This window comes from Cimex lectularius, unplaced genomic scaffold (genome assembly GCF_000648675.2).
Source record: "Cimex lectularius strain Harlan isolate CLEC.00 unplaced genomic scaffold, Clec_2.1 scaffold257, whole genome shotgun sequence".
Taxonomy (NCBI): domain Eukaryota; kingdom Metazoa; phylum Arthropoda; class Insecta; order Hemiptera; family Cimicidae; genus Cimex; species Cimex lectularius.
Window position 1 is genome coordinate 575,442 of NW_019392829.1, and position 15,881 is coordinate 591,322.

Consider the following 15,881-nt stretch of genomic DNA (forward strand, 5'->3'; position numbering starts at 1 on the left):
TTGACCTATAAAGGGTGTTCGTCTACTCGTGTTACAAATGTTGCCCGTGGATTCTACATTCAAAACGGAACCAAAAAGTCCTATTTAACTAAGGTCCGAACCTCAGCAGTTTCAGAATTATTTCACTTTTGCTTAATTTTTTGAGATTTCACGACCTTGATTCAAATAAACAATGATAACTCCAAAAGTAAAAGGTTTTGGACAAATCGGGTTGGTACCATTGAAAACTTCGTTAAATTTCCAATATGATGTGATCAATACTAAACTTGCAAACGTTCGTGAAATAAGTTTTTTAGTAGCAAGAACTATGAAAAATATTTTTTTTATAAAGGTGAAGAATGTATTATGGTGATTCTAAACGAGTATTTCAAAACCGAGAGACCAGCAAATTTTAGAAAACGTACTCCATTTAATATCCTTTTTAGTGGTGCAATTTCTTTTTTAATTACTTTCTTTAAAGATGAAGAAATTTATGTAGGAAAAGAAAAAACCGTGGATGAAGGATTGGCAAGGTAGAAAGATAAATAATAATAAAAAAATAAAAACTTAAGGATTTAAGTTTTTTTTAATTTTCCACCTTACCAATCCCTCAGCCACGGTTTTTTTCCTTTCCTCCATCAATTTCTTCATCTTTGAAAAATGGAGTACGTTTTCTGAAATATGCTGGTCCCTAGGTATGTTGTAAACGAACGTTTACAAGTTTAGTATTGATCACATATTTTTTTTAAATTTAACGTAGTTTTGAATAGTATCAATTGATTTGCCTAAAACCTTTTAGTTTTAGAGTTAACATTGTTTATTTGAAGCAAGGTCGTAAAATCTTAAAAAAATAGCATAAGTGAAATAACTCCGAACCTGTTGAGATTCGGACCATAGTTAATGAGGACTTTTTGGTTCCATTTTGGATGTAGAATGTAATCGACTGGTAAAGTTTGTAACACGAGTAGCTCAATACCCGGTGTAATAGACGTAGAGGATGATGGAGGAATATCGTGTACTCCACCACCCTAACTGAGTGAATTGTATTTAAATAGAAAATATTGTAATTAAAAGTGAATAAGAATGCGAATGGGTTTGAGGAACTGATTGCGTTGGTGCTAAAATGACCTAGCTGTAGGCAACACGCCGAGCCCAACCTCGGACGACAAAAGGTGGAAGTGCCATTGGAATGCGAGAAGTGAGGGCTCAACTCTTTACACATGTGTGCATATGAACATGCATGGGCAGATTTGAGCTCAGCTAAGTCAGTAATCAGTATAATTTTTAATTATTTCCGTCATTTATCAAGATTAATAGCGATATCTCTTTAAAATAAATTATATAATCGTAGGTGGTCCAATCTCTCTATATTTAATGGCCAAACACGTTATTCTCAAGGATTAATCGTTTATTAATTATCTGTAATAATGTTTACATGTTAATTATGTTTTTTTTGGTTACTTATCAAGGTTATCGTGTGTTTTCTTTTTATTATTACATTAATATGTCTAATAAAGCGGAGACATAATTGCTATAATTTAATCCACCATCCTACCACTCAACAAAAAATTATTTGTGTTGTAATATGTGTCCGACTTAAAATGGAAACATAACGTGAATATTTTGTTCTTTAGATTTATAGTTACTAATTACACTATTTACATTAAAAATAAAGAAAATCAGTTCAATTTCATTCTTTCCAGAGCCAACTTGTCGAGCAATTAATCGGTTGTGCAATTGGTTCCTTTGGTAAAACATTAAATTGGAGTGAAAAAATAATAAATAATTTTTTTCTTAACAACATTGTTTTAAATCCAATTGGGCAGATGCTTTGGCCAACGTCGGACATACCGTCCGTTACGTAGCCAAAAGTCCTGCGTGTCCTGCAGAGTTCCGCGAGACATGCCAGGTCACCTCTCCTGACACCATTGGTTATTACGTTTCAGGAACTTAAAAAAGAAACGTTTATCCAAATTTGAACAAGCTGTTGAGGTGATGGAACTAGACAAGGATTCACCAATCCTGCCAGTAACTTTGGCAAACTTCAATCCTGGTAGAGAGGTGAAGGGTTGGTTCGCACAGTCGATATGCTTTGTTAAGATAGGTGAAGCTACCAAATCTTCGCATGGTACATTGGTCATGGTTACTATTCAATTTTAACAGTTATTACTAGAAACAGCAATAGGCTAGTTTTCAATAGTAAACAGGTGAAGTATAACTGGAACTAGTTCATTAGAACGGAATTGATTTTATTCAGCAAGATCCGATGATGTCCTTTTCATCGGGTGTTTTAATATATTTTATTTATTCTTTCACGAACAGCGATTTAAACATCCAAAGATTTTATATTGATTGCAGATGTACGTTTTTACTTTTACATTCAACGAATATCTGATTTCACGTTTATGTCAACTATCTTTGCATTTTGAGAAAAATTTACATATGTGACGTAGTAAAAATGAAGTTTGGGTTATAAACAGATTATCTACAAGTCTTTCTGTATTTCATTTTATTGAGTCAAACGCCAACTTGGCCAAAAGTGTTGCATTCTTGCAGTATTGCATTATTCTGATAATAAATTTGAGCGTTTTTGTTAAAATCTCGCATATTCTATATAGGTGTGAGTATTATTCACGTAGGAAAAGCCCAATCTTTCAAACTAGTTCAGAATTAATAAAATATTCCTAGGTCTATCTGATCCTATTATTTTATTGATATTTTTGAAAAGATCCACATTTTCTTTCTATTTACTCGACAAATCGTACTGTTAGAAAATATCAAAGCGGTAAGGGGGTTTAAGTTAAATAAAACTGGTTACGATGGAAAGGTTTTTATTAACAATATAAAAATGTTATTTACAATGAAATAATGAGCGGTGATTGAAGAAATAACGATGGATAAAAGACGATTCCCTGCGCCTACCATACTTTGTGGTGACCTCCAACAGCTACAGCAGAGCCGAGACCAAGGTCAGATGAAAAACCAGAACCATATCCATGACCATACACTCCAGAACCGTATCCGAATCCAGAGCCGTATTTAAGTCCAGAACCGTATCCGAATCCAGAGCCGTATCCAAGTCCAGAACCATATCCGAATCCAGAACCGTATCCTAGCCCAGAAACGCCGGAACCATATCCGAGTCCGGTAAATCCAGAACCAAAACCGAGACCAGAAGAGACACCTACTACTGGGGCAGCAGCAACCACTCCAGTGTGAACCGGAACAGAGACGTGGACAGGTACGGGTTGGTGCACGGTAACTGGGTGTGGAACTGGGACTGGTACGTTCCTAACCACAGGAACAGCGACTGGCTTGGGAACGGGAACTGCGACCGGGTGAGGTACAGGAACCTTGACAGTGTGATGAACAGGAACAGGGACACGACGTTCAACCGGTACAGGGTAAGGCCTCTCGACTGGAACTGGGACTGGTCGTGGCACGTGAACTGGGTAGGGCCTGTCGACTGGAACACTGACGGGATGGGGTACTGGTACAGGGACTGTCCTTTCAACAGGGACTGGTACAGGTTGTGGAACTGGTACGGCAACACGGTGAGTGACAGTGACGTGCCTTGATACGACTTGGTTTCCTCCGACAACTCCAGTGGCGAGACCGACTCCAGAACCAAGAGCAACGCCTGAACCGACTCCGTATCCGAGTCCGACTCCGGATCCCAGACCGACTCCAGAACCATAGCCGAGTCCGTAGCCGACGCCCGAACCGTATGAAACTCCATGGCCAACTCCGCCTCCATACAGACCGTAACTTAATCCTCCTAAAGATGATCCGTAACCTCCTAGGCCTCCTCCATAAAGTCCTTCTCCGAAGACTCCTCTCTTTTCTTGTTTCTTCTCCTGTCCACCCAGCACACCGAGGGCTAACCCAAGCAGGAAAATCGTCTGAAATAATAGCTTTAATGAGAAAATATTTACAATGAGAAAAAACTTATAAGTGTTAATAAGCAACTATAAAACAATATTAATTTTTTATATTTTTTATATTTTATTAACTATTTCGAAGCGAATAACTCTTCCAACTGTGGGTGTTAAGTTTTAAATTCACTTACTGTGGTTTTCATTTTGATTTCGAGAACCGAACTGATACCATTACTCGCTCACTCCGTCTTTTATATACAATGAGGGACACTTACCGCTCCCTTTGAACTTTCAGTCCGGTTTCGTTCATCCTGCCATCCTTGCGTGCCAGCCGGTTATGTAAAAAAAAAATATGTAACACCAATATAAAAAAAATTCATATGATCCAGAAAAGCAATACAGTAGAATATGCCTACTCGTAAATATAGCGGTAGGAACGGCAATTTCTTTTGCTCAGAAAACCCTCCAATGATAAATTTTTCGAAACTTGTTCCGTTGTATAAAACTTCCATGTCAAATTGTTTTATCCGACCGAAGCCAAAAGCTATAGTAACAATTAGAATATATTTGCTACAAGAACATAATTGTTGATACTTTATATATATTAGTTTATATATAAAGTGTTTATATATATAATTTTAGTTATAAAGCAAATTATTGGAATTAACAACGAAATAAACGAAATGCGTTTTTTCAAACTGTTTAACATAAGTTTCTCATTATTTGACTGACTTCAAATCCGGCTGCACCATTGTTTTCAGCATAGAAAATCATTTGTGTCAGGGTGTATAGGGTCGTATTTAAAATTTTGATGTTGAACAAGGCCTGAGGTACCCTACATAATATTTCTCAATAAAAGGGTAATAATTTCAAACTAGACTAAAAAACATTCAACACTTTATTTTTTTAACGATTAACTTTAGCAAGAAAGTATTATACAAACCACAATGTAATTTTGGCTAGGTATCGCTTGGTGATAACAGATTTAGTTTCTCATCTAGCTAGAAAATGATACTAAATTTGTTATTTTAATGAGAATTTTAGAGAGAATTTATTGTAAAATTCGATTCTGGCACATATTTTATGCCACTTTTAGGGGTAGGAAAATTTTGATAGCATCGACGATTTCAGTTATGCCCGATGGAACACTCGTGGAGGGGTTTTTGTAATACGGTGGCCCTCCCCGTTAATTTCGAAAACGATTAGCATTAGCAAGTTAATTTACGATAGGAATCGTCTCAGAACAGAGTAAGGATCATGGAGTTGCTTATTATACATAGCTTGTACTAATTTTTGAATAAAAAAACGAATTTTTTTTTACAAAAAAGGATGTTTTTATCATCATCGAGTCCATTTAATTTTTAAAATGTCTCTCAGTTGTTATTACGTATTGTTGTAGATTTTACCATTTTTTCAAATTTGTGTTTATAATAAATGCTCAAATACCCTTCCTGCTTTTCTCTGCTCGGTTCAGGAATTCTTCTATTATTGGCCTTTTGCATTTCTTTATTTTTATTATTCTGCCTTTTCTCTTATTCGTGGGCGCATTTCTCTGCAAGTCACGACAATTCTTGGACAGTCATCACTGGAGATGGATCATCCAAAGTTCCATATTTAAATTTAAACAATTACTTAAGAAATAATACATAAAAGATTTTTAAGATTTTAAAATTATTATATTAACTTATTTTGTTAGAGAATACTTTCAATAGGTGAATACATTTATCAGCAGATGATAGAAAAGGTTTTTATTGACATATACATAAATAAAATAACTTATAACATCCTGCAAATTTCATTAATTAAAGATATACTCGATGGTATTGCCAGATGCAACGTTTTTTGTTTGTTTAAGTATAATTAAATAATGCATTAAAGTGAAAATAAAAGTATTAGATATCTGCTAAAATAATACAAAATAAAATTAAAATAAGCTAATAAATACACCATTTAATCTTAACAAAAAAACCATATATGCTGACCATAATTAAATGATAAAAATAAACATTCTAAGGAATCTTCAACTAATTCTGGCTGCATGAAAACCAACCCTTACTGTTTTCATACCCAAAGCCCATGTCGGCTTACAGTATTGCAAAATTTGACCGGTTTCCATTTAGATATTCAATGAATTCTTCTTTAGATAAATTTGCTTATTATTTCTATTGCACATAGTACATATTTGTGGTCTACATTTTTAATTTTTTTGAAACATACAGTCCAAATTAACCAACAATATCTACTCAGTAAAAACTGGAACTTCTGACTGCAGATCTTATTATGTATTATTTCTGGAGAAAGATCTTCTTTGATTTAAAATTCGCAGCAAATAGGCACAGCATTGACATTTGGGCATGAAGAACAAAGTTATATCCAATGCTGAAATGTCAGGTCGGACAAAAGCGGTCACTATTTGACTATTCGCTTTATGTGAAACGCTGGGTGTAATCAGTGTAATTTTTAGGAAGAATTTCATGTAGAATATAGACGCCTAACGCAGAAAACCCTAAAACTTGTAAACGCTCTTCTAAGTCAGCTAAAGTCGACGTAGATCGTAGTTGCGGATCATTGGAAGTACTATAAATTATAAATAACCTATTCTCAGGCCAAAAAATTAAATTCAATCTGGAAAAAATTAAAACATTCAACGTCCCATTGCAATCCGAATAATATATGTGTATGGATAATATATGTAAAAGATAAATAAAACAGATTATCTAACTACCTATCACAGGCCGATACCCTTTAAATTTGCCCATGCTGGAGTTCAAGGTACGGGACTAACGTCGCCAGTAGGCAGGTTGGTTTCTTAAGCGTTTGATAGACTACTCCTGATCAACACGCATTTCAGAATTTCCCACTGCGATAATCATGTTGTTGATGGTGAAATACATCAGTGATGTAATTATTATTTTTAACAATGCGAGTCTAGTAGCGGCACGATCTGCTGCCGAATAGGTAACTATAGTTCGAAAGACGGGAGAGTAAATAACGCCTTCCTATAGTTTGGTGGGCGATATTGGGTCACACGATAGCTGGCTTTTTTGGTGAGATGTGATAATAATTTGATTGTAACTTAACCAGCTTGAGGTGAGCATTTTTTGACAGAAATTCTACTTAACTTTCATTGTATATTTGTGTAATAAAATGTCTGTTAAAAAAAGGGGGATCGAATCGCTAGGTTAAAAACCAGATTGGATCTAATAATCAGGTCTAATTATTAGGGATTTTCAGAGCACTACAAAGGGTGAGAACCGTGAAAGGATCTATTTAGGATTATCTAAAGGACTACAACAAAAAACCGCCGGTTGTCTCTTGAAGCTTTAGAAAATACGAAAATGAGAACAAAGCTTGCGGAGAATGATTATTCAGGAATCGTGAGATGCGGTCTGGTGTGATGTAGGTTTCAGAAAAATTTCTTTATCGTGCCAACGTTTCGATCTTTATTGAGATCATCTTCCGGGCTCAAAGTGTTTGTTTTCTGCCTAAGTGTGCTATTCTTGCGTGTCGTGTGAGAACCGCTAGCGTGGCAAATACGAGTCCGAAGCCCTAACCTATCGGCTCCACCAATTCTGTAGATCTATGATCTTCATCTACAAAAATATTGTAACTCTTATTTGTTAAATAATTATTTCAAATAAAAATGTATTCGTATTTTTAACTAATTAATTCTAGTAAACGTGTGCGATAAAAAGGAAACCTAAATTAAATATTTTTAAATATGAAGTAAATGTTATATTTTGATAATCTGTAGGATTATCACCCAAAATGTTTATATAAAGTTATCCAATAATTATGCTTCACCTTCTGTGATTGGTCAGAGATTTAACAAGGGATTTTAACATATATGCATTTGGAAAATTGTAAATAGCACTGAGAAATTATAGATGACTGGCGCGAACAAAAGGTTGGATGTAAGCTAACATAGATCATTTTCTTACAATGTTAATACATTAATGTCAGAACCTCAAAAATAATTACTAAGCTGAAAATTGTTCCTTGGGAAACAAAAATAGCGCAAATTGAATTATTTGGAAACGAGAAGAATTTAACGGAAGAAAATAAATCAATAAACGAAAACGAAATGAAAACACAATTACGTAATATACTATGAGCACTACACTCATACTACTAATAAGAGCATATATGCCATGACATTAAAAAAGCAAAAATAACAGAAATGTGCCTGACTAACTACGGGTTCTTCACGTCACCCATCAATTCATGATATGTGTCACTATTTCAGTCAGTTTAATCCATACAAAACTACATCTTTCATAACGATTGTATTCATATTTATTTTAGCCAATAGGTTCAAGGTTTAAAATCAGTGTTAAAAATTGGAACACCCTTGGCAATCGAGATTGGATTTTTTGTTTTTTCTTTAGTAATTCGCAAATGCATTCTTAAGGTGGTATACCGACTTATTTATTTCAGATTAAATTTCGTGTATACAAATAAAGCATGTATTAAGAAGAAGAAATTGCATTTCTTTTAATAAATTGACATTAGCATGGCAGCAAAAATAGATAATACATTTTATTCTATTCGCTATTCTATGTGTATTGAAAATTATCTATATTCGATTCTAAAAAAATTAAGAGGCAAAATTGTCGGAAAATATATTTGTGCTTGAAAAAACTAAAAAGTTTTTCCAAGTTTTAATTGCATAAATTGATTGAAAATCGATACTTCTTCAAGATATGGAATTGCATTATTTTACATAATTTCAAGATTCGCGGAGTGACAAGACCGGAATAAAAGTTCAAAGTGGCTGAAGCTGTATCGCACCAACTTTGTATAAAAGGCTGAGATGACACAGTTATTCACCAGTTCAGTTCGCTCCTCCAACATGAACACATTTGTAAGTTCATCCCATTTCTCAAGTGTATTCATAAAAGTGGATACGATATAGTTGTGATTATTGTTAATGAAAGATTAAAGACCAAGAAATTTTTGTAGTAAAATATCACTTCTGCCTTTCTTAAAACAGATTTGTTATTCATTATACTTAATGGAAAACTGTTTCAGACGATTTGCCTCGTCTTCGGACTGGCCGTTGGTGTGTTCGGTGGTGATTCCAAGAAACACGAGAAGCGAGGAGTCTATGGAGAAGGACTATATGGAGGAGGTCTAGGAGGATTTGGCTCAACATTGGGAGGCGTTAGCTCAGGACTGTATGGATCTGGTCTAGCTCATGGAGCCTCCTACGGTTCTGGACTCGGCCTCGGATACGGAGTCGGCTCAGGACTTGGTCTTGGATCTGGAGTTGTTCTCGGCTCTGGAGTTGGCTCTGGACTAGGTCTGGCGACTGGAGTGGTCGGAGGAAACGAAGTCGTTTCGAGACACGTCACAGTCACTCACCGTGTTGCTGTTCCTGTACCACAGCCTGTGCCAGTTCCAGTTGAAAGAACGGTAGCTGTTCCTGTCCCCCATCCCGTTAGTGTTCCGGTCGATCGACCTTACCCAGTACAAGTACCACGACCCGTCCCAGTTCCGGTCGAAAGACCTTACCCTGTACCAGTGGAACGTCGTGTCCCTGTACCAGTTCACCGCACTGTTAGTGTACCTGTACCTCACCCCGTCGCTGTGCCAGTTCCAAGGCCAGTAGCTGTTCCTGTCGTCAGGAACGTACCAGTCCCTGTTCCTCACCCAGTAGCCGTCCACCAACCCGTACCTGTCCACGTGTCTGTACCGGTCCACACTGGAGTGGTTGCTGCTGCCCCAGTAGTCGGTGTCTCTTCTGGACTCGGTTTCGGTTCTGGCTATTCTGGACTTGGATACGCTTCAGGAGTTTCTGGACTCGGATACACTTCAGGAGTTACTGGGCTCGGGTACGGTTCTGGAGTTTCTGGGCTCGGATACACTTCAGGAGTTACTGGGCTCGGGTACGGTTCTGGAGTTTCTGGACTCGGATACACTTCTGGAGTTACTGGACTCGGGTACGGTTCTGGACTCGGATACGGTTCTGGCTTCTTATCTGGCCACGGTCTCGGCTCAACTGTAGCTGTTGGAGGTCACCACAAAGTACTGTAATCGTCAGTAAACACCGAACTTTTCATCCATTCTTTCTCATTCATACTTCATTACTACATTGTATATACCTCATTTTTATATTGTTAATAAATTTTTTATTGTAAATTAGTTCGTACTCTAGTAAAACCTTTCTGTTTTTTGAACATTTTTTGTACTACATTAATTGTGTGACTATAGTGTATATGTCTGATGTATTGAAAAATTAATTACAATGTAATATTTGTTGTAATTCTAAAGTAATTTATCTTCCCACACTCGCATATATATATATATATACTTATACGGATATACTTATAACAGCTTTAAAATATCAGAAAATAAGATGAGATCTTTTGAGGAAATAAGAAGGTACGTATGCTAGGAAGTCAGGTGTTGGACCATCAGGTGCATAAAGACAAGACATTACCATTGATTAACTTCCACATCAAATAGCAAAGGAAACAGCCAAATAGTACATCTCCTTCCATGATAACTATAGCTAGAATCCAATTTCCTTATCGACATATTAAGAACAGTTGGACAAGGACAAAAGCATACTTTGCGATAGTAACTGTTGAGAGAAAGGTTGATCACCTCGGAATAGATAAATAAATCCCTGATTCAGGAACTCACCGATCACGGAAGGGACAGATCCTACTTTCATAGTACACATAATTAGAATCATATCAAGTTTAATTGTTTTTCCTTGCCAAACTCTGCAACCATTTCATTTACAATTGTAATCGCCAAGGCAGACGAATCCGCTCTGCAGCGACGAGCGGCCAAGAGGCAAATTGATCAGAACTATTTTCAAAAAACCTTACATTTCTGTAAACTTCTCTACGTAAAGTAGTTCCTAGGAGGGCTTTAAGACAACTTCCATTTGGGGGCCGCGGACATGGATTTTTTAATAAAAATTTCATGGATGCCGTGATTCTAAATTTTGTATTGAACTCTACCAAAACGTCTATCTCTAATAGGTATTCAATAACGATTTTTGAACATGTTTTGCTATTACATTGGTTGTGTGACTACAGTGTTTGAGCCTGGAATATTAAAAAATTAAGAACAATATTGGGTACTGTTTGTTGTAATTTTAAAGTAAGTCATCATCCCGCAATCGCTTCCGCAGGTTTTATTTAAGGTTTTATTAACTTAAAAATAGACGAACTCAATAGAAAAATTACTAAGCGTCATATGTCGTAGCATAAAATAGGTCATGAAGATTATTCATTTTTTCGCACTTCTATATTTCTGTGAAAAAGGGACTTAAGACTTCACCAAAATAATAAAACTTCTAAAGGACTACAATGTTCTCTGATATAAATAGATAACCTCTGGAGTGTGATAAGTCATTCGAATTCCTAATTAATAACAACTCCCAGGGGCGTCGGTGGCCGCAAGGTTTAGTCTTTGACACGGCGCTCATCACCGTAAGGTAAAGGTCCCGGGTTTGAATCTAGCGGCCCTGCATTCGAACCCGACATACTTTACTTACAAATGGGCTTTTTTTCAAAAACACCGGCACCCTGAGGTTTTATATGACAAAAAAAAAGTGGTGCAACCGAAAGATCTTAAAAAAGGAACAACGGGCTTCTCAAAGAACTCAGTCGCTTATACTGCTTGAATGAGATCAAGCTAAACAACTCATAAGTCATAGCCATATCAAAAAATAACACATTGTTTACTAATCCTCTACAATAACGACATACTGGGACATGCATACTAACTGGTCATCGTTAATTAACTATCAACAGGGCAAAGATAAGGAGGATTTACGAGTAAATGTTTTGTAACTGCTAAGTAAAAACGGACACAAAAGAACACGTTTTGTTATCATGCTCTTACGTACAAAACAACAGTTGCAACATAAATATCGAATGAGATAAAAATGCTGCGTATAACAATTGAATGTTTAGTGTGATAGGGCCGATGGTGGAATATTGGACGCTTTAACGATCAAGTCGTGATTATTTTTGTCTTTGCCGATAAATACAATACTATATTCACATTTGTCCACCTTTTGAATATGGGCAGTGAGTCATAATATGAACATAACTGTCCAAAAATCATTAATTCAATCAAATCAATAAGTTATAAATTTAAAAGGAAAATCCTTTTTTCCATCAAACTTTAGGTTGTGGGACGAGGGATTGTCTTATCACATCCTAATTTTAGTATTTATTCGTATTTCTCAATTTTTTCGACTTGTTTCATATCCTCTTGTGTTTCAGTTTGGCTTTTGATACCCACGCCCCGAAGATCCTGCCATCCTCAAATATTGGTATTATACTACAGTTTTTTTCCAGTTCTTCCTCGTATAGAATAGAGTCCATAATGAATTACCAAAATCGAGTTTTTTATCTATTTCAATTAAGTAAGGCTTTTAGTTGAGATAAAAAAGACAGCGTCACGAGCGGGATTCGAACCCACGATCTTCGGCTAAATACGCTTCTGATCTACTACTTGAGCTATCTTGGCTTCGATCCACTCGGACACTAATTTCCAATCTCAATCCCACCTTTTGAATTTTCCCTCCTTTTTGCCATTTTTCAAATGTCGTGTAATCTATTTGATTCTCGGCGAGAAATGAAATGGCCACGGAGAGCATTAGTGAAGATATACTTCATTTAACTGATTAAATTCATTAGTTTGCGTGGTCCGCTTGAGCAATTAATATGTTTCAATTAATTTGAATTAATTTTTGTCTACTATTTATCAAAATATATTTGTGTCATTTTTGACTAAATAATTTATAATTTCTTCGTGTCTTTAAATGGGAAAAAGGGTGATTTTCCTATTTCGACGCAGCTTTGTGGTGCCCTCCATGGGAGACCCGAGCAATCTGTGCATCTGTTTCATTAATGGCCCAAGTTGTGCCAAGACGTATGAATGGTAATTTCTCTAATTGACTTTACCTATTTCTAAGTTTTTTCCAACATATGAAAACTGCGAATAATACAGACAGCAGAATAATAACTTACTTTACAATTACAACAAATATTTATATTGATTTTTTAATTCAACACGCTCAAACTGTGGTCAGTTAATTAGTATTGCAAAATGTTCAACAATTATTAATATCATACAGGATCAGTTATTGAAACATTGAAACTTATTACTGGTAGGGAGGATGTGCTATAGTTAAGAAATAGTACAACAAAAATTGACATTACAAAATTTATTAACAATATAAAAATGAAGTATATACAATGTAGTAATGAAGATTATTGGGAAATCGTGAGATGCGGCCTGGTGTGAACCGCATCTCACAATTTCGGAATAATCATCGACTAACGGTTACTAATCACCACGCAGTAATGAAGAATGAATGTAAAGAAATGGATGAAAAGATCAGTGTTGACGGACGATTACAATACTTTGTGGTGACCTCCAACCGCTACAGTTGAGCCAAGACCGTGGCCAGATAAGAAGCCAGAACCGTATCCGAGTCCAGAAACTCCAGAACCGTATCCGAGTCCAGAAACTCCAGAACCGTATCCGAGTCCAGAAACGCCAGTAACACCAGAACCAAATCCGAGTCCAGAAACTCCAGTAAGTCCAGAACCGTACCCGAGTCCAGTAACTCCTGAAGTGTATCCGAGACCAGAAACTCCAGAACCGTACCCGAGTCCAGTAACTCCTGAAGCGTATCCAAGTCCAGAATAACCAGAACCGAAACCGAGTCCAGAAGAGACACCGACTACTGGGGCAGCAGCAACGACTCCAGTGTGGACCGGAACAGAGACGTGGACAGGTACGGGTTGGTGGACGGCTACTGGGTGGGGAACGGGAACTGGTACGTTTCTGACGACAGGAACAGCGACAGGCCTTGGAACAGGCACAGCGACGGGGTGAGGTACAGGTACATTAACAGTGTGGTGAACAGGAACAGGGACACGACGTTCCACTGGTACAGGGTAAGGTCTTTCGACCGGAACTGGGACGGGTCGTGGTACTTGCACTGGGTAGGGCCTGTCGACCGGAACACTGACGGGATGGGGTACAGGAACAGCTACAGTTCTTTCAACAGGAACTGGCACAGGCTGTGGGACAGGAACAGCAACACGGTGAGTGACTGTGACGTGCCTTGACACGACTTCGTTTCCTCCGACCACTCCAGTCGCCAGACCTAATCCAGAGCCAACTCCAGAGCCGAGAACAACTCCAGATCCAAGACCAAGTCCTGAACCGACTCCGTATCCGAGTCCGAGTCCAGATCCAACTCCGAGCCCTGATCCGTAGCCGAGTCCAGAACCGTAGGAGACTCCATGAGCTAGACCAGATCCATACAGTCCTGAGCTAACTCCTCCAAATGTTGAGCCAAATCCTCCTAGACCTCCTCCATATAGTCCTTCGCCATAGACTCCTCGCTTCTCGTGTTTCTTAGTATCACCACCGAACACACCAACGGCCAGTCCGAAGACGAGGCAAATCGTCTGAAACAGTTTTCCATTATTAAGAAATAAAATGACAAACAAATCTGTTTTTAAGAAAGGCAGAAGTGATATTTTACTATAAAAATTGATCTATAAACTATAATTAACGTTATCATAGCTATATTGTATCAACTTTTTATGAATAAATTCAAAAAATGGGATGAACTTACAAATGTGTTCATGTTGGAGGAGCGAACTGAACTGATGAATAACTGTGCCATCTCAGTCTTTTATACAACGTTGTGCGATCCAGCTTCCGCGATTTGAACTTTTATTCCGGTCTTGTCACTTCGCGAATCTTTCAATTATGTAAAATAATATAATTCCACAAAATGTCAAAGCTCTTTTATTTAAAAAGAAAATGTTTTTTCTTCCATATTCCATTACGTATCACTTGCTACACTGAGAACTGCATTTCGGCTATTGTCTTAAAGTTATTGATTACTCGGTGCACAGTCTTCCCTTCATTGTAGCAGCAGAAATCATTACAAACCAAATTTCTTGGTTTGAAACATGGATTTCGTTGTTTCAAACGTTTTCTTCGATGTTTAATGTGGAAAATAAGTCTGTGTCGCGAATGCAACTTAAAAACATTCTCAGCTCAATTCGCAATTGTTTAAGGGAACAGTGTTTGCAGCTGCGACAGAATTTGAGCGGTTACCGTTATAAAGAGTTTTAATGGAGGAGAAAGATGAATTTGTGGTGTACCTGGGACCGAGTTTTAAAGGTAAATTGCACCATGCTAGCTTCTCTTTTCTTTTGAGGCTGCGCCGAGAGCTGCCAGTTATAGTTATATTACTTTGGTAGAAGTAGGATTAAGGGCGAGACTGTTGTACGCATGTTGTACCACCATGACTGCCTCTGTTTCCATAGATTGAGACATAAAGCCCTTATATTTAGAAGCAACCACTCAAAAAATAAAAAAATAAATTAAATTAAGTTACAGTACAATAATTAAATGAATGAAATTTCTATTATTGTTATTTAGACTTATTTTATTAATGTTATTATTATTATTTGACGATCATTATTTAGAGTTTTTAAATTCACTAGTTTCGTGGTCCGCTCGACCAATTAATATCTTACAATTAATTAAGGTTTTCAGCTGAGATAAAAAAGTCAATGTCACGAGCGGGATTCGAACCCACGATCTTAGGCTTAGGCTCTTATCGCCCCACATCTCAACCACACCTTTTGAATTTTCCCTCCTTTTTGCCATTTTTCAAATGTCGTGTAATCAATTTGATTCTCGGCGACAAAGGAAATTATTAGAGTAATTACACATTTAGCTATGATACAAATGTTATTATTGCTCATGGCAAAATCATTGTTTTCTGTTTTGTTTCATTAATTTTGATAGCTGCTTACTATTGTATACATAGTTACTATTAATTAATTTCTTATTTGCAGACGCCATTAGTTATGCAATTATACTTTGTAGACCTTTTAATTTGTATAATGAAGAGAATATTATGCTCTAAAAAAACAGAAAAATTAGTATCAGTATCGATTTTCAATAAATTTATTTTATTGAAAAATGACAAAAAAACATTAAAACAGATTGTTTTTA

General features: G+C 36.7%; 3 protein-coding genes across 4 annotated transcripts; 1 reads left to right on the forward strand and 2 right to left on the reverse strand.

Annotated features, from left to right (window-relative positions):
* Positions 1–2,799: 2,799 nt before the first annotated feature.
* LOC106670162 (fibroin heavy chain-like) lies at positions 2,800–4,150 on the reverse strand. The gene is made up of 2 exons (XM_014400245.2): positions 4,049–4,150; positions 2,800–3,881 (listed from the first exon to the last, which is right to left on the reverse strand). The coding sequence occupies exons 1-2, from the start codon at positions 4,058–4,060 to the stop codon at positions 2,898–2,900; spliced, it is 996 nt and encodes a 331-aa protein (XP_014255731.1). The 5' UTR covers positions 4,061–4,150; the 3' UTR covers positions 2,800–2,897.
* A 4,491-nt stretch (positions 4,151–8,641) lies between these two features.
* On the forward strand, positions 8,642–10,089 carry LOC106670166 (tetra-peptide repeat homeobox protein 1-like). Of its 2 annotated transcripts, XM_014400251.2 has the most exons (3): positions 8,642–8,721; positions 8,889–9,651; positions 9,787–10,089. In XM_014400251.2, the coding sequence occupies exons 1-3, from the start codon at positions 8,671–8,673 to the stop codon at positions 9,891–9,893; spliced, it is 921 nt and encodes a 306-aa protein (XP_014255737.2). In that variant the 5' UTR covers positions 8,642–8,670; the 3' UTR covers positions 9,894–10,089. The 2 variants fall into 2 exon arrangements, with proteins under 2 accessions (XP_014255737.2, XP_024084250.1); XM_024228482.1 differs by having other exon boundaries at positions 8,889–10,081.
* A 2,949-nt stretch (positions 10,090–13,038) lies between these two features.
* On the reverse strand, positions 13,039–14,537 carry LOC106670165 (fibroin heavy chain-like). The gene is made up of 2 exons (XM_014400249.1): positions 14,482–14,537; positions 13,039–14,311 (listed from the first exon to the last, which is right to left on the reverse strand). The coding sequence occupies exons 1-2, from the start codon at positions 14,530–14,532 to the stop codon at positions 13,244–13,246; spliced, it is 1,119 nt and encodes a 372-aa protein (XP_014255735.1). The 5' UTR covers positions 14,533–14,537; the 3' UTR covers positions 13,039–13,243.
* Positions 14,538–15,881: the final 1,344 nt, after the last annotated feature.

Excerpts from the sequence above, each read along its gene's own strand:
- LOC106670166 (XM_024228482.1), top strand. The coding sequence starts at position 8,671 with ATGACACAGTTATTCACCAGTTCAGTTCGCTCCTCCAACATGAACACA. Across the intron at positions 8,722-8,888 it reads CCTCCAACATGAACACATTT|ACGATTTGCCTCGTCTTCGG; the intron begins GTAAGTTCATCC and ends AAACTGTTTCAG.
- LOC106670165 (XM_014400249.1), bottom strand. The coding sequence starts at position 14,532 with ATGGCACAGTTATTCATCAGTTCAGTTCGCTCCTCCAACATGAACACA. Across the intron at positions 14,312-14,481 it reads CCTCCAACATGAACACATTT|ACGATTTGCCTCGTCTTCGG; the intron begins GTAAGTTCATCC and ends AAACTGTTTCAG.